The sequence below is a fragment of the Cyclopterus lumpus genome, chromosome 25, assembly GCF_009769545.1.
Source record: "Cyclopterus lumpus isolate fCycLum1 chromosome 25, fCycLum1.pri, whole genome shotgun sequence".
Lineage (NCBI taxonomy): Eukaryota > Metazoa > Chordata > Actinopteri > Perciformes > Cyclopteridae > Cyclopterus > Cyclopterus lumpus.
Window position 1 is genome coordinate 10,370,132 of NC_046990.1, and position 22,193 is coordinate 10,392,324.

Consider the following 22,193-nt stretch of genomic DNA (forward strand, 5'->3'; position numbering starts at 1 on the left):
CGGAGTGGCTAAACCTATCCAGAGGCATGCTTGTCTTCGTGGAAGGATTTATTGATGTTTATCAGGGATGAATAGATCAAAGACCGCCACGTGACAGGCGATCAATCACGCATCAAATCAAGGATGGCAATCCTCTAATAAAACAGAAAGAAAGGGGGGGGTGGGGGGGGGGGACCGTCTCTCACCAGTTGTCTCCCCCTTCTTTCCCAGTCAATTATTCATCATTACTCACTCTTGAACCTCAAAAGCTTCCCCTTTTATCCCCCATAACACGCCATTTAGTTGATCTCACCATTCTTGAGAGAACTTTCCTGGCAAAGGGAGGATGAATACGAAAAAGAAGAACACAAATACAACCAAGAGTGGCATTTGCGCCGATTTTTGCGCGTCCCCTTTTTGCGCAATTAAGACACATTTTAAAACACACACACACACACACACACACACACAACCACGGGGGGTCATGGGTTGAGTCGCGCGCTGAGTTATTTAACACACCGAAATAGAAAATTCAAAACAGGGGGGGGATTAATCTCAGCATGCAAGCGCAACCAAACAAATGTGCGCGTGGAAAGGAGACATTTTCACACACGAGCTGGCTACTGTGGTGGGAAATGGTCGTTATGAATGGGGCGGGTTATACCTGCTGATCGCCGCGGATCTTGCTGCTTTCTCCTCGGCATAGTGACCGTCGCTCTCCACGGTGCTTCTCATGCAGGGATTACAAACAAAATCGAGTCTGTCAGTTCTGGAAAATCATCCCGTTTCTCGGGGGAAGGGTGGTGTTTTTTGATCTCGGAGGTTGGAGGAAAAAAAAAAAATTCTTCTTTTCTTTTTTTTTAAACTGCCTGCTTTTTTTAGGGGGTGGGGGGGGGGGACTTAACAGATTGTTCGGCTTCGATAATAATAATAAGCACAAAAAATCACGAAGGGATTCGGCCAGCTCCTGACACCTTCATGTCCATCAAAGATCATCTTCCGTCATGTCTCTCGTGGCACGGGGTTGGAAGAAAAAAGAAAAAGAAGAAGAAGAAGAAGAAGAAAGCTGCAGCGAGAAAGCACCTTGAAACCCAAGTTTTCAGTTCACTCCCCCTGGAAGAAAAAAAAAAAATCTCGCTAATCTCCGGTGCTGTTTGGAGGTGGTGCTGGTGGAGGGGGTTGGGGTGGGGGGGGGGGGGGATACTTTGCTGCGCCTTCTTTTACGCACACCAAAACTAAAAAATAAATAAACTCTTTGCGGTAACAAAACAAATACGTCCCGTGTGAGCGCAGCGCCGAGCTCTGATAAGTAATGTATCCTTGCGTTTCCTTCTCTTCTTTTGCCAGAGACCTGAAAGAGAGAAAAGGGGGACAGGAGGGAGGGAGGAGGGAGGAGGGGAGGGGGGGGGGGGCATAGACAAAACAGGCATTAGATGGGTTAATGTCAGTCCCGTCACCACCACGCCACCTCAGCCCGGATCCAGCCTCACCAGTCCGGCGGAGACTTTTTTTTTCTCTTCTTCTTCTCCTCCCTCCCCTCCTTTTGCCTTCTTTCCCTCCCATTGAAAATAATAACACTAATAACAATAATAACAATAATTATAAAGGAGACGAGCAGGATTTCTCTATTACTTACGTTTTAGGAGTCGTGTAAATAATTCCCACCGCTCATCTCATCGCATCTTAGACAGAATCGCTTTTCTTTTTTTTTTTGTTCTTTTTTTTTCTTTTTTTTTTGGAGGGGTGGCTGATGCGGTGGAGAGGATATCACTTCAGAGAGAGAGAGGGATAGAGAGAGAGAGAGAGAGAGAGAGAGGGGAAACAAACAAGACGCAGGCGCATCCAAGCTTCGCCAACAGCAGATCAGATCGACATGGACTAAAATATTTGTCTCTTAAAAGAGCACAAAAAGAGAGAGAGAGAGAGAGAGAGAGAGAAAGAGAGGTGGTGGTGGTGGTGGTGGTGGGGGGACTCCAGTCGGTGATCCGAGGTCTCCCGAAAAGAAATAAGAAGAAAAAAATGGAAACGCGGTGGATCCAGAAGCTGTTTCAGACAGTCTCAACTGATAGACAGACGCATCGAGTGGCTTTTCCTGCTACATTTTTACTCCTCCCCTCTCCGCGAGCGTCACCCCTGACAGAGGAGCCTACCTGTCAATCTTTTTAATTGTCTTGTTTTCCCCCCTCTCTCTCTCTCTCCCTCTCTCTCTCTCTCTCTCTCTCTCTCTCTCTTTGCTTTAAAAAAAAAAAAAAAAAAACTCCGACAAAGGAACGGATCTTTCCGGAACTTATCATGTGGGGGGGGAAGGGGGGGGGGGTTGTAAACTAAAACCAAACTTATGGAAACACTCATAGAAAAACCACAACAAGTACTCCGACAACTATGAGGCTGTTGCGACTTAAATGAAATGCCATTCTCTTATGGCTCTGACATGGGTTCGAGGCTGGGGTCCGGGGGGGGGGGTCTGGGGGTCTGGGGGTTGGGGGGTTCGGGCTCAACGCTCTGATAGTCCCATTGAATGGACTCCGCTTCCACAGAATGACAGATGCCAATAGGCGGCCACGTACCGGGGCAGAGCGGAATGCAAACAGCACCCTACCGGACCGCCCGTATACTGCCGAAGCATGTGTGTGTGTGTGTGTGTGTGTGTGCCCACATGTACACCTGTAACCAAATACAGGTGTACATGTAGGCACACACACATGTTCCCCCCCCCCCCCCCATCTCCGAATATATATTTAAAATAATAATAATGGCACGGGAGCGCAGCCGTGTTTAGTCGGCTTATTATGCGGATATGTGTGGATGTTTGACGGAGACTCGCGCGGGGGTCGGTGTCGGTTTTAGTGCGTGTGTGTGTGTGTGTGTGTGTGTGTGGTGGTGGGGTGGGGGGGTGCACACGTTCTGGAGACGAGGATTGATTTGCTTCACCTTACTAGGAAGTGAGTGCCGGTGTCCGGGAAGGGGCGGGACTCCGACAACAAGTCTGCGGCGCCGCTGCTGCGCGTTACCTTCGCAGGCTGCGCCGGGGCGACGTTTTCACCCGGAATACGCGATTCCGTACGTGTTGTTGTTTTTATTTGTTTGTTTTTAACCATAAAGCACAGGGGCTTCTCTTTTTTTTTATTTGAATGCGCGTTTTTTTTTTTTTATTCCCCGGCCTGCACACTGTGCATGTGCAGTGGGGAGGGGGGGGGGGGGAGGAGGAGGGTGGAGAGAGAGAGAGAGAGAGAGAGAGAGAGAGAGAGAGAGAGAGAGAGAGAGAGAGAGAGAGAGAGAGAGAGAGAGAGAAGCCCACAGCGCAGGCTAATGGCAGCCGGGGCTCATTGCTGCCACGAAAACACGTAGCCGACGTCAAGTTGCCCGTGAACTTTGTCCCGTTGCGCAGCCATGTCCCGCACGCTGCTGACGAGGAACGGCCGCGGAGCGATACCGCTGCTCCGCGGACGCGCCGACGCACTTTCCGGAGTTCGCCCGGTCGCGCGGCGCCTCGTCATAGACATGTCCTACTCCGCGCACTTCATGGATTTCAAAGCCTCCTCCATACCGAGCGGCATGAGGAAGCTGGTCGTGAGCAAGCTCAGTCCGAATTTCAGGGAGGCCGTGTCCGCGCAAAGCGTCGCGGTTCCGACCCCCGGGGACGCGGACTTGCTCGTCAGGAATCGGTAAGTTGTTGTTTATGAAAGACGGGAAGAGGAGCGACACTAAGTGCCCCCCCCCCCCCCCCCCCTTCGCTCTCTGCGCGCTCGGAATAGCAGTCGGTGACCCGCGTCGTGTCGCGGGTCTATTAGTGGATCAGCACTTGATGCGGATCCATCACAGTCGGCTGAGAAGTTGTACAAAAGGGGCTCCGCTTACCTTGGTTCACCCATGTCCAGCACCTGCGGTCGTCATCGTCGTCGTCATCATCACCATCATCATCATCATCATCATCACGAGATGGCTAAAAACACAAGACGTGAGGGATAAGCGCTGTACTGTATTTCCGAGTTCCGCCCCTCTCTGCATTTGTCTATCAATCCATCTCTCTCTCTCTCTCTCTCTCTCTCTCTCTCCTCCTGCCTCACTACGTCACCAAACAGAAACTCATTTAGGGAGGGTGTTGTGTGTGTGTGTGTGTGTGGGGGGGGGGGGGTTCAGATGATGGAGAAGAAGATGCGGTGTTACATGGCAGCATCAGTTCTCTTGATTGGCAGCAGAACCCAGAGGTGTGTGTTCCCGGGTTCGGGGAGAGTGAACCCACCTGAGGTCCGTTTCCACGCCTCCTCCGAGCCCGACAGTGGTAGTCACTGTTACATAAATAGTATTAAAGTACACTTGCTCGTGTCGGGTGGTAAAAGCCATAAATTAATACTCTTTTCTTTTGGAAAAAGAGCAACGTTTCTGGTTAATTTGATTGAATCCAGCCGGAGGTGATATACCTTCCCCTAATTTTGATATACTGACCATTACTGATTGTTTGTACGCCTAATCTGATCTTAAATTGTGTATTAGTCTCGTACAAATGCCCCTCTGGGTTTATTGTGTTATTTACAGCCGATGAAATACATAATTTCATGTGTCTTACCGCCTTGCAAGACAGAGACCGGTTTGTGTGTGTGTGTCATGGGGGCCAGCGGAGATGATTTAACGAGCAGAAAATAGACATTTCTTCTGTTTGTGGACTTGTGCAAATTGAGAACCACGTATCCCGTCTCGCACGGCACCGACAGAGCCTTCGGAAATACGACATGTTGAAAGTGTTGAAAGACGAATTTCGGCGTTAGAAATTGACACTTAACACACTTTGCGACATACAGTAAATCCTCAAGTGTGTGTGTGTGTGTGTGTGTGTGTGTGTGTGCAAATGCATGCAAGACAGAGGCCTCATCAGATTATACGGTGCTCTTTCTTGTGACGTCAAGACATCGTCTTTTTTAATATTTTTTTTTTTATATGGAAACAAATAATTTCCATAAATGTCATTGTAAGTTTTGCTCTAAACACCGTGAAACCTCAACATTTCATTCAGTTGTTCCGCGTGTGCATGAATGTGTAAGTTTGCTGTACTTTTGTCTCATTTTGTCGTCGTCGCTACATTCAAAAAGGTTTTTCAGAGGTTTTACGTGAACAGACTTTTGTTCCCACAAATATCATTTGATTTGAATTTGTTTAAACTCCGGTGTATTTTAAATTAGACCTGTGTACATTGAAATAGTTGTACCTTTTTTCTTTTTTGATGATGGCACTTTTTTCCCTGAGAGGGGAACCGATTCTAAAGATGTAACGTAGTCAAATCAAGGTGTGTTATGTCACTGTGACCCATCTATAAACCACAGCAGCATTAACCGCCAGCTCAAAGTACACGTGTGACATGCACAGTAATGAGGCACAGCGTGCGCGCCGCTCTAAAAGACAGTAAATGATTTATTTATACATTCCTTTCTCACATATTTTGTTTCCAACATGTTTCCAAAGTAGGATGAAAACAGCCGTCTCCGTGTTGAGGCAAGAAGCGACCTATCTTAAGATTTTCTTCTTTTTTTTTTAAAATAAAAAGTGCAGTTTGTTGTGTGTGTGTGTGTGTGTGTCTGTGAAGACAATGAGTCATGACATCATGCGATGTGTTTTGTGATACAAGCCTTTTCCCCCCGTCAGCGCGGGGCCGTTCTCTCCCAGAGAGAAAAGGAAATCATTGCCAAGACAAACCAGGGTGTTCGTGCCCTGTGCAGACATGTCTGGAGAAGGAAGCTGAAGTCTTGACCTTCAGACGGAATTCAGGGGGGGAAAAGCGCACTAATAGCCACATCGAATGTTACGTATATGCATCTTCGTCACCAAACTTTCCTTTTCTTTAATTATTGTGTGTTTTTATACCTCCCCAGTTTTGCAGGAATCAACGCCTCCGACATTAATTACTCGGCCGGTCGCTACGACCCCTCGGTGAAGCCCCCCTTCGACACCGGTTTCGAGGGCATCGGTGAGGTCGTCGGCCTCGGCCTCAGCGCCAGCTCCCGCTACACCGTCGGGGACACCGTGGCCTACTTTGGCAGCGGCGCGTTCGCCGAGTACACGGTGGTGCCGGCCAAGGAGAGCGTGGCGGTCCCCGCGGCAAAGCCCGAGTTCCTCACCCTGCTGGTCAGCGGCGCCACGGCCTACATCGCCCTGAAACGTCTGGGCGACCTGGCCAAAGGTGAGACGGTCCTGGTCACGGCGGCGGCGGGGGGAACGGGGCAGTTCGCCGTGCAGTTCGCCAAGCGGGCCGGCTGTCACGTGATCGGGACCTGTTCGTCCGACGAGAAGGCCGGCTTCCTAAAAACCATCGGCTGCGACAGGCCGATCAACTACACCACGGAGGACCTGGCGAAGACGCTGAGGAGCGAGTACCCGCGAGGCGTCGACGTGGTGTACGAGTCCGTTGGAGGCAGCGTCCTAGAAGTCGCGGTGAACAGTTTGGCCAACAAGGGCCGGCTGATCGTCATCGGCTTCATCTCGGGGTACCAGACGGCGTCGGGGATCCCAGCGTTCAGAGGGGCAACGCTGCCGGCCAAGCTGCTGCAGAAGTCGGCGAGCATCCGGGGATTCTTCCTGCCCCACTTTATCAGCGACTACAAGGAGGCGCTGGGTAGCATGATGCAGATGTTGTCCCAGGGGAAGCTGGTGTGTGAGGTGGATTGTGGGGATTCGTCAGAGGGGGGGAGGTTTGTAGGCTTGGAGTCCGTCTTCCGGGCTGTGGACTACATGTATGCTGGGAAAAACCTGGGCAAGGTGGTGGTGGAAGTGGCACCGACCCCTGTTAGCAATAAGCTCTGATTGAACTAGAATCATACTTGAACTCAAATGATTGAAGGATAACTCCACAATGCTTTCGCAAATGAACATAATGAATTATTTTCTGCTATTCTGGGTTTTGGAAATATAGGAAGGTGTGTTTTTTGTTTTGTTTTAGCTTTTAGCAGTTTGTTCCAAGACTTAAATTAGTCTAAAAGAAATCCTGTAAAATGTACTAATGACATGCATTGATGATCGTATTGCACAAATATTCAGATAAAAAAAAAATCCGACACTAGCCCGGAAGATATTTTTTTTACAGTGTTTCTTAAATTGTGCGCCCACCGTCTGGTACGAGTCCACCTCCAAAATTAATTTAAACCAGCTGCCATAATGGGCTCGCTTTTAGCACTTTATCTACCATAAATGTTTTATGATAGACTTCATTGTTTTTCTAATCGGGGCTTACGTTGGTGTGTGTGCTTGTCAAGAGTGAGTGCTGCTCCAGGTGCGCTTGGTATTTCATCGCCCGTTTGTGGCTGACAGAAGCGGAATTCACACAATCAATCTTTTCATTCACACGTCCCCGAAGCCGCACACAATAAAAATAAATAAAGACGCAAAAAAAAAAAAGAAGTTCCGTTCACTAGAGGTTGCACTAGAAAATTAGGTTTTTCACGCCGCAAGTAAATTAAAAAGAAAAAAAAATCACTCGTAGTGAATGCATTGTGGGATGCCCTTTGACATTTTAACTTTTGCTTTTTGTATTTTAATTTAGTTTTGGCTACAAGAAACAAAGCAGCACGGCATATGTTAAGATGTTTAGTCACATGAGTGATTATTTCTACATAAAACCCAAAGAGTATCATCATGTAATGAAAGAGGGGACAACAACAACAACAACAACGTTAAAAAGCCCCAATAGGTGAAAGGTTTCCAAGATGTCTTCAAAAGGAGGTGCTGTATGACGAAGCCCAAAACGAACACCTGTTCCTACCTGGCAGCGAGGGCCGCAGTGATCATGCACCGTGAACACGTTATTTCCTCATCCAGGTGGCCACTCCAAAATATCACCCAGTGTGAAATGCGTTACAGGTGTGATCCCAGCATGCAAAGCTGCTCCCACAGACTGACGAGCGAGCCGGGGGCCGGTTTGCAATCCTTCGACAAAGACTAAATATCTTTCACACGCACACATTTTTAAATGTAAAAAAGAAAATAAACATCACTTTTTCAACATAAAAAAGGATCCAATTGAAAAAAAAAATAAAAATGCCTCTGGACTTTCATTCTTCTCACTACTTCAATTATATTAAATTCCATTTTCCCCTTCAAATCTCTCTTTATCTTGCTGTCACAAAACGTGTGTACGTGGGAACGCTTTTGTTAAAAATTATAAATAGTCCTTTTGTTGTCGATCATTAGACCGACGGAACACTGGAGTACTGAATCCACCCAGAGGTCACGCCTTTTCTTAGCTCAGCCTCATCAAAAGCTAGCATATAAAGATGGAGGGGTTGTACATTTTAGCCCATAATCACGACCTTTAGCCCGACGCACGATATTTAAAAAATCGCAACTGAATATCACCATTTTAAAGAAGCAGTGAAACTAACTATTGTGTTTGTCTCGCCGGCAGAACGGAGGCTAATCCTCAAAGATCGTCGCGTAACGGGAAGGTGACGATGCACGAGGATGCTAAGATGGAGGAGGAGGAGGAGGAGGAGGCCGGGGTTTAGCATCTCCTCAGTTTCACAGGAGAGGCCTCGCCCCGGCGTCCTCCAGGGCCTACCTGTACCTCCGCTGATTAGTGAGCAGTCACAGCCCCAATTAGAGAACACGGGAACCTGGAGAGACGACACTCTTTTTTTAATTTAATTGGATTGTGTTGGAAGTCGGAAAAAAAGGGGGCGACTGTGGAGCGTAAACAAGACATTAAAGATATAGAGACGGTCTTCCGCAGAAGCGTTCACAGACATTTTATGAAGAAGAAGGAAAACAACGTGTCATTTTGAGGAATTATGCTAAGTGTCTCTCATTGTAGTCAAGGGTTACGGTCTCCTCAGGATGGAAGTGATGGAGGGTACTCAGCAATAACAAATTCGTCCTCAGACCAACACAAAAAAAACACAAAGTGGAATATGAATTAAATCATACCCTTGTTTGTGTCGACACACACGCTAATGTTAGCTAAACTGCGTATTGTTGTAGGAGTGAGTCTTCATGACTCCTCTTTTAGCGTCTGTGACGTATCCACAAGGTCTTGCTTTTAAAATGAAAATGTTTGATCTATTTTTGGACTAAGTTTTTATTGCGTCCAATCCGTTTGACTATTCAATCCAAGTGGATTTCATTCAAGGAAAAGTGGAAATCTCTCTTGTCTCTTTTTTTTTTTTACTTCAACCCTCTCTTTCCACAGTCCCCCCCCCCCCCCACCCCCACCCCCACCCCCATCGCCGGAACATGTGGCACAAAACAGAGACATCACCCTCATATCCGCGGGATGGTAGTCTACCTCCGGGTGCCTGAGGGACGCTGGCTGGCGCTGCCAGGATCCAGACAGTCCAGTTTCTTCCCGTGCAAGTCAGTCAGACCCCCTCAACTCCCCAACTCCCCGAGCCCCCGTCACTCCTACCGCCGCCTAATTACCAAACCTAAAACCCCACTCGACTAATTAGCCACAGCAGACCCAGGAACTGTGAGTAAAGGTAAAGAGATGGCTTCATTCAGGAGTGCTCGTGTGTGTGTGTGTGTGTGTTAAAGACAGAGACGAGAAGAAAGGGAAGAGGAATATCCAAACCTCTCTTAGCGAACACATCTCTACAGCCAATTAAAGTCATTTATTAAACTGTTTGCGAAGCCCGAGCTGTGCGTGACAGAATGATAGCGGAATGTGTTTGTTTGTGGCTGTGCATGTGTTTCTGGGTATGTCCGTGTGCGCCGGGGTTGCTCACACACACACACACACACACACACACGTCCACATGTGTCTCAGTATGGCTGGCAATCTGTCGGCTTCTCTGTCTATCAGCGGCGAGAGAGCTCAGTGGGACATAAATTACAATATGCAGCTGAGCCACTTGTGTAAGTCTCAATGAAGGGGAGGAATAACTTTCTTAATCAAGTTCCCCTGATTAATTGTAATAAAGGTGTCATCCGTAAATGTGTCCTCCTGATTGAGTAATTCGGGGCCGGAGACAGTAAGCACATCCCCGGTGATTGTGGTGGGGGGGGGGGTTGGACGGAGTGGGGGGGGAGGAAGGTGTGTGGAGGACACACCGAGACACAAATAGCTCCTGGGCACACTGGCAGCCTTCGCACAACTGACAGTTATGAAATACAATTATCAGTGTGATCTGCTTAAGAATTCATCAGCGGCTTCACCGGCCAGTAAAGACGTTCGTAAAGAAAGACGGGGGGGGGGGGTGGGGGGAGAAGGCCTCACTGATTAAATGGGATTTCTTTTATTTAGACCAGCAGATCTTTTCTGTTGTTCTCCTCTGCTAGAACCACCTGCGTTGTTTATGCTTTATCTGCTTTATGATGTATTGAAGTGGCACCGAAGCACAGACATCCATCCATCCATTTTCAATTAGGGTCGCGGGGGCGCTGGAGCCTATCCCAGCTGACATAGGGCGAAGGCAGGGGACACCCTGGACAGGCCGCCAGTCCATCGAGGGCACATGTAGGGACATACAACCATTCACTCTCACATTCACACCTATGGGACATTTAGAGATCAATTAACCTGCAGCATGTCTTTGGACTGTGGGAGGAAGCCGGAGAGCCCGGAGAGAACCCACGCTGCCACGGGGAGAACATGCAAACTCCACACAGAAGGACCGCTCCGACCGGGAATTGAACCCGCGGCCCTCTTGCTGTGAGGCGACAGTGCTAACCACTACACCACCGTGCAGCCCCGAAGCACAGACATGTATGTTAAAAAGAAAAAAACTGGTTGAAAACGGACTTCTAGTTCAGAGGTTTCAAACCCTGTGACCTTTTTGTGTAGGCTCTTGTCACGGGCGATTTTGAGGCCAATTTGTCTTTAGATCATCTTTAGATAATAAATAATCCATTTTACAATAAAGGGCAACGATTAGAGGAAAAAAATAGGAATTTGGACGTTAATTACAAGCGTCTACAAAATGTCATTTCGTCGATAACCTCACAACTCGGATGTTTCTGAGTGGGGTTTTAAAGTGTGTGTGTTCATATTGTTTCAACAGCGTTTGCATCCGTGCATGTCCCTTAAAATATCGTAATTTAGATGCTATTAAAACAATTGTTATGTATAACCTAGACATGATTTTAACTGAGACATCTGGACACCTATTGACCCGCGGATCACAGGAACCGTACGATAGAAAACACTCAAACCATTGTAAGTGGCAACATTTGACAGATGATAATCTGCAGGTGTACGTGGCCAAATTCAAGGGCAACCCAAATATGCACACCGATTTAAAAGCATGATTTGACAGCGTGCAAAAGAAAAAGAAACCGTATTGAACAGTTTATATTTACCACTATATCAACACAGCGTAACACAACTTCATTCTGGCTCGCTGCACTGCCTGCAAACGCATTGAATAAAAGATCAAAAACAAGCACTAGCATTTCTATTTGACAGATTAAAATCTCACTCGACGACATTCATCATCTCGTTCTACCTACATTAACCCTTTAGGGCACCTTGCGGAGCCTCTGGAGGGGGGCGAGGTTTCCCTCGCTGTGTCTGTTGATGTAGATATATATTCAGGTGAAAGGCAAGGGCACTATTCACTACCTCAGGATTAATGACAACATCATCGCCATTGCCATGCTGACCAGCCCCATGTTTCCATTGGCTGGATGAAGAGGAGACGATGGTAGAGGAAAGAGGGAGGGGAGGGGCTGGGGGGACATATGAGCATCCTGTCGGTAGGATGACGGACAGGTCCTCAGTCCGGCTCCCCCAGGTCCCCCCTGTCCTTATTTTTTACTGGCCCCGAGCTGGCTAGGGAAGGCAGCGTCTCTGCGGCCAAGGACACAGGGGTGTCAGCGATGCGTCTGGGTAACATCGTTCATCAGGCCGCATCGGTAATGGGTTGCTCTCTGTGACAGTGGTCATCAGGACACAAAAGCAAAAGGGCCCATAAACATCACATGACAGATGGCTGGGATTGCAGCGTTGGACAGGGAGGGGAGGGAGAGAGAGAGAGGGAGGGAGAGGGAGAAGGACGGAGGCGGAAGAGAGAGATCTCAGGCTTGGATTGTTGAGCCTCGTGAAAAAGAAGTCTCGGGCGGCGGATGCTTTATGAATGCTCCATGTTCAGTGTCAGCTGTGAAGGGAGAAGCTGGAAATCACGGGGGGAAACAGTTTGCAGCCGATGTCCAAACAAAAAGAACAAGCGGTCAGTGCAAAATAGGCAGTAAATCAGCTGATTCACACGGAAAATATAATAATTACAGGGGAAATAAGATATCCTTCAACAAGACACAAGAAAGACCGTCGAGAAAACAATAATAAGAATCTCTTCGGTGACGACTCTGGCCAATTAGAGGAGGGGGGGGGGGGGGGTGAAACCGTTTAACCTCCGGGCCCGGGCGCAAACGGTTAAACGGAGAGCTTAAAACACGGAGAGACAGTTGTGCTTGAAAAGAAAGGATAAGAGATGTATCGAGGAGCCATCTTCAGAGGATTCGAGCCCGCAGCGCCGACATGTCAGAAGATTTCATCACAAAAAAGGCACAAGTTTGGCACAAGTCTCGACTTTGAAGAGTTTGATAGATAAGAGTAGAAAGAGTTTGGATTTTTACGTCTGTTTTGTAAAAAAAAAAAAAAAAAATCACGGTGTACGCAGGTTGGGGGGGGGGGGGTGGGGTGGGGGTGGGGGGGGGTGAAAGTTAAGGAATATAATTACGGGAGGTGATAGCAAATGACAGGTTGTGTGAAGATGAGGCGAGGGGAGGGTGTCGAGGATGCTGTCATCAAAGTGACTGCGGTGCTCTCGCTGCAGGTCCCCGCGGAGGAGAGACGATGGTTGTGTTAGCGACACCTTTGTCACCTCAGGATGCGTACTTTGTTTGCACGTGTTTTTCAGGGGGAGTTCAAGTCCCAAATGTGAGGTATCGTCCTCCTCAACAAAAAAACACCCCCCCCCACGCCCTCCAAAGTGGCGCCGCGAGGCCGCGTCCTCCTTTGTTTCGCGGAAGCAGCCTTTTGCGCGTCCATTAATCGTCATCCATCCGTCGCGCGCACCTGTATATAAAAGGGGAAATTAGAATATCCATCACTCGAGCGCAACGTCAGCGTGATTGATGGGTTAGTCACAGGATCCCCTACCCGAGTCCGCGTTTCAGGAGTGAGAAGTGAACATTATCTCGCACCGCGTGATCAGATTTAGTCTGCGCATTTCCATCTCGGGGGAGAATTTTGAGTGGATGATACACAATCCCTATACGAGGAGGCACCCAGCAGAAGGTTTTTATGGAAATCTAATATCATAAGGCTTCTTTGGTTTGTTAGACTTGTGGGCTGGTGACACTTTTTTTTTTTGATGCGACAGCGTAAGACAACGTAACGAAGGCAGAATCTCATTTTGTTGAAGTGTTTCTGTCAAACTTTTGGTCTGAAGGATGATTGGGAAAATCTGCGCAAACAGGTTTTGAGTGGGGGTGTGTGTGCTGAGACTGAAATACCAACTGTTCTGAGAGGAAAAAAAAGCCTTAAATAACAGGAGACCGTGTGAATGCCAGACAGCCCGGGATGCACGTTTGCCTTTTTAAGTTAATCGGGCCGTATTTAAACAAAAGGCACAAACAGGCCACGTGAGAGAATTTAAAGCGTCACACTGATGCTGCTGGCTTATAAATGCCCTCCGAAGGATTTCATTCAGGTGGATAATCTTTGATCGTCAGCCATTAAAAATCAAGTAAAGTTTTCTGTCTATTTCTGTCTGTGTGTGTGTGTGTGTGTGTGTGCGTGTGCGTGCGCGTGTGTGTGTGTGCTTTGACGAGGAGCAGACAGGAGCCCTAACGCTGCAGGATGGAGAAAAGGTGAACAGGAAAACAGAAGGTGCCCACGGAGGAGGTATATGACATCTGTCAGGATCCGGGGTGGGTGGAGGATTCAAGCGCCCCCACCCCCTCCACCCCCCCTCCGCCGGCCGAGGGTCACCCAATCGCACCGCAGTCGCTGAAGTTGTCACGGCACCGTGACACTTCCTTGGCAATGGTGGCCGCGAGCCGGACAGCCTCGGACGTTCAAGACACACACGTATTTTTGAGTAAATTTGTCTGGGGGGGGGGGGGGGGTTGTTCTTTCTCTGTGCAGAAATGTCAGCGTCCTTCTCATTGTTTTTGTTTTTTTCTTCCTTCTCCTTCCCCTCTCCTCAAGGGTCCTGGGTGTAGGAAGGTCATCTGACACGGCAAGGTCGACAAACAAACAAACAAACGCGCAAAACAAACAAACAGAAGGAATTAATAGAGAGGAAGAAAGAATAAAAAAAACAAAAAACACCGAGCAGGTGAAACGTGGCAAGAGTGTTCGGTATCGCTGTGAGGCTGATTGCATGTAGCAGCCATTACTCTCCGGTGTGTCCTCTGCCCCCCATTGGCTGCGACAACACCGCCTGGCGGGGCTGCCAGTGTCACGTCATCTCACGCGTCCGCTTAACGACGCGGGCGACAAAGGCCACTTCGCTCCCCGGATCGCTTCTTCCTTCTCGGGTGTAGCTGCGTTTCTTCTCGGCAAAGGTCGTCCGCACTTGAGTTCAAATTAGATCTCGGGAGTTTTTATTGTCTTTGTGTGGGAGTCAAACACAAATCCCCACAAAAAGTATTAAAAAAAAAAGGCTCATTAGCATTTCTTTTTCTTTTTTATTATCCGGTTAATAGGAGCATCCCCAATGTTCTCTCTAAACTGATGACGTCTGGTGACCTTGTTCTTAATTCATCCCATAAACCAAATAATGATCTATTGTCTGCCTCATTTTGGATGTGTACTTTTGATTGGTAATCATTTTAGATGCAGGGATGTTGGGAAATATGGAGAAAATAAAGCTCCGTGCACTCACTAGGTCCAGTGGAGAGGGCAAAAAATAAATAAAAAATCCTTAATCAGGCCGAAGCCTTATTTTTCTCCATATTTGAGTTCATCGTGGTCTTGCACCTTTTGTACTGTGTCGTGAGGTGATGGAGGAACGTTGTCATGGTGAAGATCAATTCATTCTCTTTACCATTTTATTCATGTCAATTCATTTTAATGTAGACTCAAAAGTGTTGACAAGCGAGACTCGTGAGAAGAACCACGTTGTTGTTGGGCCTTAATGAATCGAGAACCCTCGCTTGTACGCGTGCATGAAATAAGTAGCGTACATGGTATATGGTTGTTTTATCATCTGCATTTCATCCAAATAGCCATGACTTTGCACGCTTTCGGCTCGGGCTGCTGCAGGCGGCGCCCCGGCCTCACCCTCACAGATCTGTATGCAGAGTGTGCCTTTAAAAAAAAAAGAAAAAAAGGCATGTTTCTTTTGTTTATTCCTCGCGTTGTCTTTTCCTTTTCCGTGTGGAGTTTTGACATTGGAGATGACAGGTGTCTGTGGGGTGGAGGAGAGGGGTGGGGGGGGGGAGGAGATGCTGGTGAGAAAACAATCTTTGACTGCCTGTGGGTGAAGGCAGACTCCTCTAGGCGAGGCGGCCTTCAGTGTTTAGCTGGGGGCGCAGTATCAAAATCACAGCCACTGCTGTACCCCTAAGGCACTAATCTCAACCAGTTACCGTCAAGCACTGCTTCTTCTTTATATAATCCTTCATTCACCCCGCTTCCCTCTGCTCACTCCATCTCCGCCGTTCCTCCACTGTTTCAGACCCGATCCGCAGAGGTGAGAGGATAAATGACAGTTTGAGGAGGTGGAAGCCAAGCATCTTGAATACGGCGTTTGTGTCTCTGCTTCAAACGACTCCAAAGTGTGGCGCTTTGACACAAAAAATAAACTGGAATTGTAATATCATAATTAGCAGGGCTTCTGTGCTCATCTGTACCAAAGTAGGCATCTCACCAGATGCTGCGGAGACCTCCGCAGTCATTCAGTCGGCTCGATGGAAAAAAAGGGTTGTTGTTTGATTACTGGTTGACTGATAATTTAATAAGAGTTAAGTGTGGAGCAGCCGAGCATGCAAGGAAAGAGGGAAAAATGAGGGGAAATGTAGGTGTAAAAAGCATTAAGATTAATTGATGACATGTTCAACTGTGCGCATAATATGAGGCTTAGTTAAGTATGAACATGCTGTTTGTCAATTATTTAAAACCCTGGGAAATTAAGTCCAGGTAATCTCACGAGGTGTAAATAACGTTCTTTTTTTTCTTTTTTTTTGGTGGCAGCTTAATTGAATTGATTTGACGCTATTTAGAAATAGCAGAATTAAATCTGCTTCCACATTCAACCAAAGGTGAGGATCTTTGTAAAGGTGGAAAACAAAGGAGACTAATTAAAACTCATAATTCAAACGAGCTCTTATTCCTGCACTTTGCACAAGAGCTGCACTCAAAGCCCTTTATTTAATTGTGATGTAGAACTTAAAGCTGTTTGAGTCACTCGACGAAAACTGTCTCAACACACCGAAAGAATTTGACTAATAAAAATATTAAAGCTGACATCAGCAGGACGTAGAAAACTATTTCGGATAGCATTTTAAAAGGCTTTTCGTTATATATATATATGGGCCTCTTCATGACTGACTGCTTATTCTACCGTTGTAAGTCCCACTATATTAGAACTTAATGTTCAGCCATTGTAGAGTGAGGCGAGGATGTTTGACAGAGGGTTGCAGAGACCAGGCCGACCATGCAGATTCAGAGACAGCGGCCTCAGGCATTTATGAATTGGCCTTACTAGTGGGATGGCATGGCTTGACGCTATTTACACACACACACACACACACACACACAGAGAGAGAGAAACAAACACACCCACAAAGAGTCTTGATGCAGACTCTAGGTGAAGGCCGGTGTATGTCTGTCTTGTCTTGTGAGTGAGCGGGCCAGAGACGGGGGGGGGGGGGGGGGGGGGGGGGGGGGGGAGACAGATCGGAGGGACTGAGGGGAAGAGGGGAAACGGAGGGATTAGATGAAACCTTTCAGTGCGTGTCATCATCCCTGACATTCTGTAGGGCTTGACCTTAACAGAGTAGCATTGTGTCAGAGACAGGGTCTCATCACGGCCAGGGAACACACACACACACACACACACACACACACACACACACACACAACCCATCAGAGATCCCTACAGCCCGACATCAACACCCAACATACATTCTCACATTAAACAATGACATCTCACATGAAGACTCACACACTCACACTTACGCACACACACACACACGTAAGTATGCCGGTATGAAAACTCTGATGTGATGTCTGTGACAAAGTTTGAATGAGAACATATTTACTGACGAGTAGACGATTACATAATTATTATTATTATATTATAAGTTGAGAAAAAGCCTCACAAAGTAACTGGAGAAAAGAAAAATCATAAATAGATGCCTGTTGGTTCTGGTCCAACTGGTGTTTTTCCAAAAGAACCAAGCAGACGCCATATGGACCAATACGTAACCAAAAGTTCCACTTTAATGCGTAATATGCTTGTGAAAGTACGCGTCGGTCCAGTTCTCACATATCTCGGGCTAACAAATGCTCCGGCGCCGCCCCCAGTCGACAGGAATGCTCTTAAAACTTTGAAACATAAAGCGTATCACGAGTGCCATCTTTCTGTGCCGCTCGCCTATAAAGACTGTGTCGTAACGGTGCCTCGCGCAGGTACTGGACCGTGTCGTCCACACCCTCTCATATTCTGAGGACAGATTTAGATTTGGCCATAGGGCTGCTATTATAAAAATACGGTTGACCTTTGAGGACCAGGGATGGTTTAGAACAGGGTTGTTTCTCCCCAATGCTGTTTGGACAGCGCACTCCTCTCAGTCTTATTAACATACGCCAGTCTCCTTAACTGTTCTCAGTCACTTTATTAAAATTTTTAAGTACAACAGTATAATTTTTATTATGCCCATAAAGGAAGCGCTAGCTCGCATTAATTCTTTCATGAACAGTGAACTTTTGGAGAGAACCGCAATGGATTACATAATTAATTCCTGCTTTCTGTTAACCCATCGCCATATATTCCAAAGTCCTGCTCTTTTGGTTTCTTTGGGCTTTGTTTGATCCTATCCATCCATCTCAATCTGTCTATCCATCTATCCATCTATCCATTTATCTATCTATCTATCTATCTATCTATCTATCTATCTATCTATCTATCTATCTATCTATATATGCATCTATCTATCTATCTATCTATCTATCTATCTATCTATATATGCATCTATGTATCTATCTATCTATATATCTATCTATATATGCATCTATGTATGTATGTATCTATCTATCTATCTATCTATGCATCTATATATCTATCCATCTATCCATCTATATGTCTATGCATCTATCCATCTATATGTCTATGCATCTATCCATCTATATGTCTATGCATCTATCCATCTATATGTCTATGCATCTATCCATCTATATGTCTATGCATCTATCCATCTATATGTCTATGCATCTATCCATCTATCCATCTATATATCTATCCATCTATATGTCTATGCATCTATCCATCTATCCATCTATATGTCTATGCATCTATCCATCTATCCATCTATATATCTATCCATCTATCCATCTATATGTCTATGCATCTATCCATCTATATGTCTATGCATCTATCCATCTATATGTCTATCCATCTATCCATCTATCCATCTATATATCTATCCATCTATCCATCTATATGTCTATGCATCTATCCATCTATATGTCTATGCATCTATCCATCTATATATCTATCCATCTATCCATCTATATGTCTATGCATCTATCCATCTATCCATCTATATGTCTATGCATCTATCCATCTATCCATCTATATGTCTATCCATCTATCCATCTATCCATCTATCCATATATGCATATATCCATCTATATGTCTATCCATCTATCCATATATGCATATATCCATCTATATGTCTATCCATCTATCCATCTATCCATATATGCATATATCCATCTATATGTCTATGCATCTATCCATGAATGCAAACATAAAGCATAGTAATACTCAACCATTCTGCTGTCAGTATATTTAAAAAGCATTTCCACCGCTGCTCATACTTCTTTTTTTTCCGCCTCGAGCAAGTTCAGAAGATATTTTGGTGATATCTTTCCTATTTCAATACTTGGTAAGTCACATAAAGAGCAGGATGGAACACGCATTGTGGCGTCTGTGTTTGTCAGTGAGAGTGCTGCTAGGAGTTTGCAGAAGCGGTGCAGCGGTAGCAGCGAGTTTCTGACCCCATCATGCTATCTGTTCTAATGATGCTCAGGCCTCCATCAAAGTAGGGACCCCCCGTGGCTCCTGGGGGGCCCCTGGGCTCAGGCACAGTTGCTCCGGTCGTTTTTTACCCCTCACTGCTTGAGGCTCGGCACAGTAATGAGAAACAGAATTTAAAGAAAAAGCCAAACAAAACAACAAAAAAGCCTCCATCTTACGACTGACATCCAGTCTGTGTTCAGTCAGCTTGCTCTTTTTCCTCCTCCTCTGCATCAAAAACAAAGATTGTTTTAATGGAGCAGTTCAAACACACTGGGCAGCTTTTGTTCAATGCAACATTTTTCTCTTCCCTCGCGCACACACACACACACACATAACTCACACAAGCTTAGGATTAGTGTAGACTGCGCGCACATATGGATTGATATGTTACAGTTTACTGGACCGATGCAAGACAGAGGGAAAAAGTATTGATTTCTTGCCAATACGGCTTTGTGTTGATCCTGGGGCCACATTCATTTCCATCACTCAGATACCGGGTTGTGTGTGTGTGTGTGTGTGTGTGTGTGTGTGGGGGGGGGAGTGTCACACTTGTTTTGCCTGTTGATCATTTAAGTCAGAGGAGGTCAGGCCGCTGGTGAGAGGCGAATGAAGTGCCCTACATCCTTCACTCGCTGCCTCTCGCTGTGTCCGTCCATCCCCTCCGCTCGCGTTGCTGTTCCTCCGCGTCCACAAGCATATTTTTTTGGGGCGTTAAAATTCCTCATTCTTCAGCGAAGAAAAACCTCTGAAAGTAGTAGTTGCGAACAAAGCTTTTGAACCCGTGGACACACCCAGCAGCCACTGGGGGTAGTTCATCTCATTTCTCTCGTGCCCCTCCACTCGCCTCCTGAGTGTGCCGCGTCCCTCGGCCCCTCATTCTTCCCGATAGATAAGAGTTCGTTACCGCGACCCCAGATCTGTTGTCACCGTGCATTTGGCCGGCGATGCGTTTAACTGTCTCCTCATCGAATTGTCTGGCGGCTGATGTGCATCTGATTTCAGGGGGAAGGCGTGAGAAGAGAGGAGGGTGGCTGCGAACCGACTGAGGCCAACCGACTCTACTCGGGTGATGATTGGATCCGATGCAGCAGCCAGCCCCTCGGTATTAATCTCTGCAGTTTTGTGTGCGTGTGTGTGTGGATCCCAAACATAATGTGTTCACCTATTAATGTCAATGTGACTACTCAAAGAGCTGTCGGTATAGACCTAAACTAGATATGTGTAACGTTCAGTAGCGTCGCCCTTAGCGAGGCAGAGGGTGAGGGTGTAGAGGCAAAAGGTGCAATGAGCAGAATTGTAGCTTCAAATATAAAAAAATAAATATGTACTCTCATTTTCAAGGTTTACAGACGTCTATGTATCGTGTTGCAGAGGCATCTCGTGAAATGAGCACGCTAACCAGCCACAGATATTACACATTGCACCTTTTAATTGCTATACGCGCATATGAACGGGTGAGAATTTTGCATCAGACGTAAAAGACGCCACTAAATCTGTTGTTGTTTCTGACCAACGCGTTGATTTGACAACAACACGGTGCTTTTCAGTTCACAAACGACCTTTTGATTATACGTCAGAGTGTGGGACTCTCCTGAAAACCCGATAAATAAATAATAACTTTATGTAAATAAAAAGCAAAGAAAACAATGTTACACTGTAACACTTCACGTAGAACATGTTCTTATGTTTCAGTCGGCGAGGAGCCGTGAACATAACCAGACAGAGTACGAGATAAGAGGCAGATAGAATGAGCATCTATCTTACGCTGTTAATGAAAGATAATCAGTCCTTAAACACACCCGACCCTTTAAAAGATGGCGAGTCCTGCACCTCAAAGAAAAAAGAGAGATATAAACGCCGATAGAGACCGAATCCGTCTCCATCAATTTTACGCAAACTTTTGAAACGCCACTAAAATTAAAATGGTGTGTTTCCACTGACTAGCAGTGGCCGTACGGACGGTGTGAATATAGAACTGTATCTCCAGAATTGATCATAACTGATGTTATAATTATAGCTGATGTTGGGCGTATTTCACGTTGTCTGACAAAAGATCTTCTGAGAAATGTGCACGATAATCCACTAATTAGGCCTTTACCCATACAGAGTCCAGCCTGTCCTTTACATAGGCTGCCTGACGTCTTTAGATTTTAATCCAACATATATATAAAGTAAAGTAAAGTTTTTTGACCATGAAGTCACCGTTTTTTTTAAAAGGGCAAGGTGATGATGACCTTTTCACCTTTTTTTTTTTGGTTGAAAAAGTGGAAAAGTTTCTGCAAACTGAAGCTACACAATAGCCTACACGCTTAATAATAAACAATGGTTCCATATTTGGTGATGTTGGGACTATATAGCTTCCACTGATAGGAAGAAAATCAACAAAAAAAAGCCAAAGATATGAACAGACCAACAAGAGAAGCCTTCTTCTTAAGAGATCGGTGTCAGTTCATCCTCTGTGTCTTTCCGATAAACCACAACAATCAACTCGGGGGCCCATCCGGGCGTCTTCGTTTTCCTCCCCCCGGTGATTCCAACAGTAAGAAGCCGAGCGTCCTCGCCAGGCTTTGTTCTCTGTGACTCCCCTACGGTAGCTTTCATTTGACTCCCAGTGTGAGTCCCGTGTTAATTAGGTAAATGAATACGTGTGTACAGACGGGGGCCGCCCTGCACTAATAGCGACACCAGCACAATCGCAACAAAAGGGCCCCCACCAGCTAAGGCTAAGTTTGTGATTAAAGGAAAAGGCCTCTATGGCGAGGTGTAACAAAACGGCATACAGCGGGCTTTGAAGCTTATTTATGGCGCTTTATCTAATCCCTACCACCCGTGGCTATGGAGGAGATATGGATGTATTATTCATGATAATGTATGGTGGTGACTCTTATGCAGATTCACAACAAAGGCAAACTTTTCTTTTTGTACCTCTAAACGGCCAATTATTTTTTTTTTCTTCTTCTAGACTGATGTGGAACAGATCAAATGATGGGGGAGAAAGAAAAAACAACGTTGTTTCAGAGGACCAGTTTATGTTCTGGTCTG

At 46.3% G+C, this 22,193-nt stretch overlaps 2 protein-coding genes across 3 annotated transcripts in view; one reads left to right on the plus strand and one right to left on the minus strand.

Moving 5' to 3' along the window:
• LOC117728079 (teashirt homolog 1-like) overlaps positions 1-4,032 on the minus strand; it is a 36,069-nt gene extending 32,037 nt beyond the window's left edge. The window contains exons 1-2 of one of the 2 annotated variants that reach the window (XM_034528795.1): positions 3,838-4,032; positions 644-1,330 (exon numbers count right to left, since the gene is read on the minus strand). In XM_034528795.1, the coding sequence (XP_034384686.1) occupies positions 644-683 (40 nt within the window). In that variant the 5' untranslated portion in view covers positions 684-1,330; positions 3,838-4,032. Of the gene's footprint in view, positions 1-643; positions 1,331-1,615; positions 1,759-3,837 lie in introns of those variants that run through there. The other variant, XM_034528796.1, reaches the window with a different exon arrangement.
• Positions 3,194-7,027, plus strand: LOC117728080 (prostaglandin reductase 3-like). The gene is made up of 2 exons (XM_034528798.1): positions 3,194-3,644; positions 5,844-7,027. The coding sequence occupies exons 1-2, from the start codon at positions 3,370-3,372 to the stop codon at positions 6,769-6,771; spliced, it is 1,203 nt and encodes a 400-aa protein (XP_034384689.1). The 5' UTR covers positions 3,194-3,369; the 3' UTR covers positions 6,772-7,027.
• Positions 7,028-22,193: the final 15,166 nt, after the last annotated feature.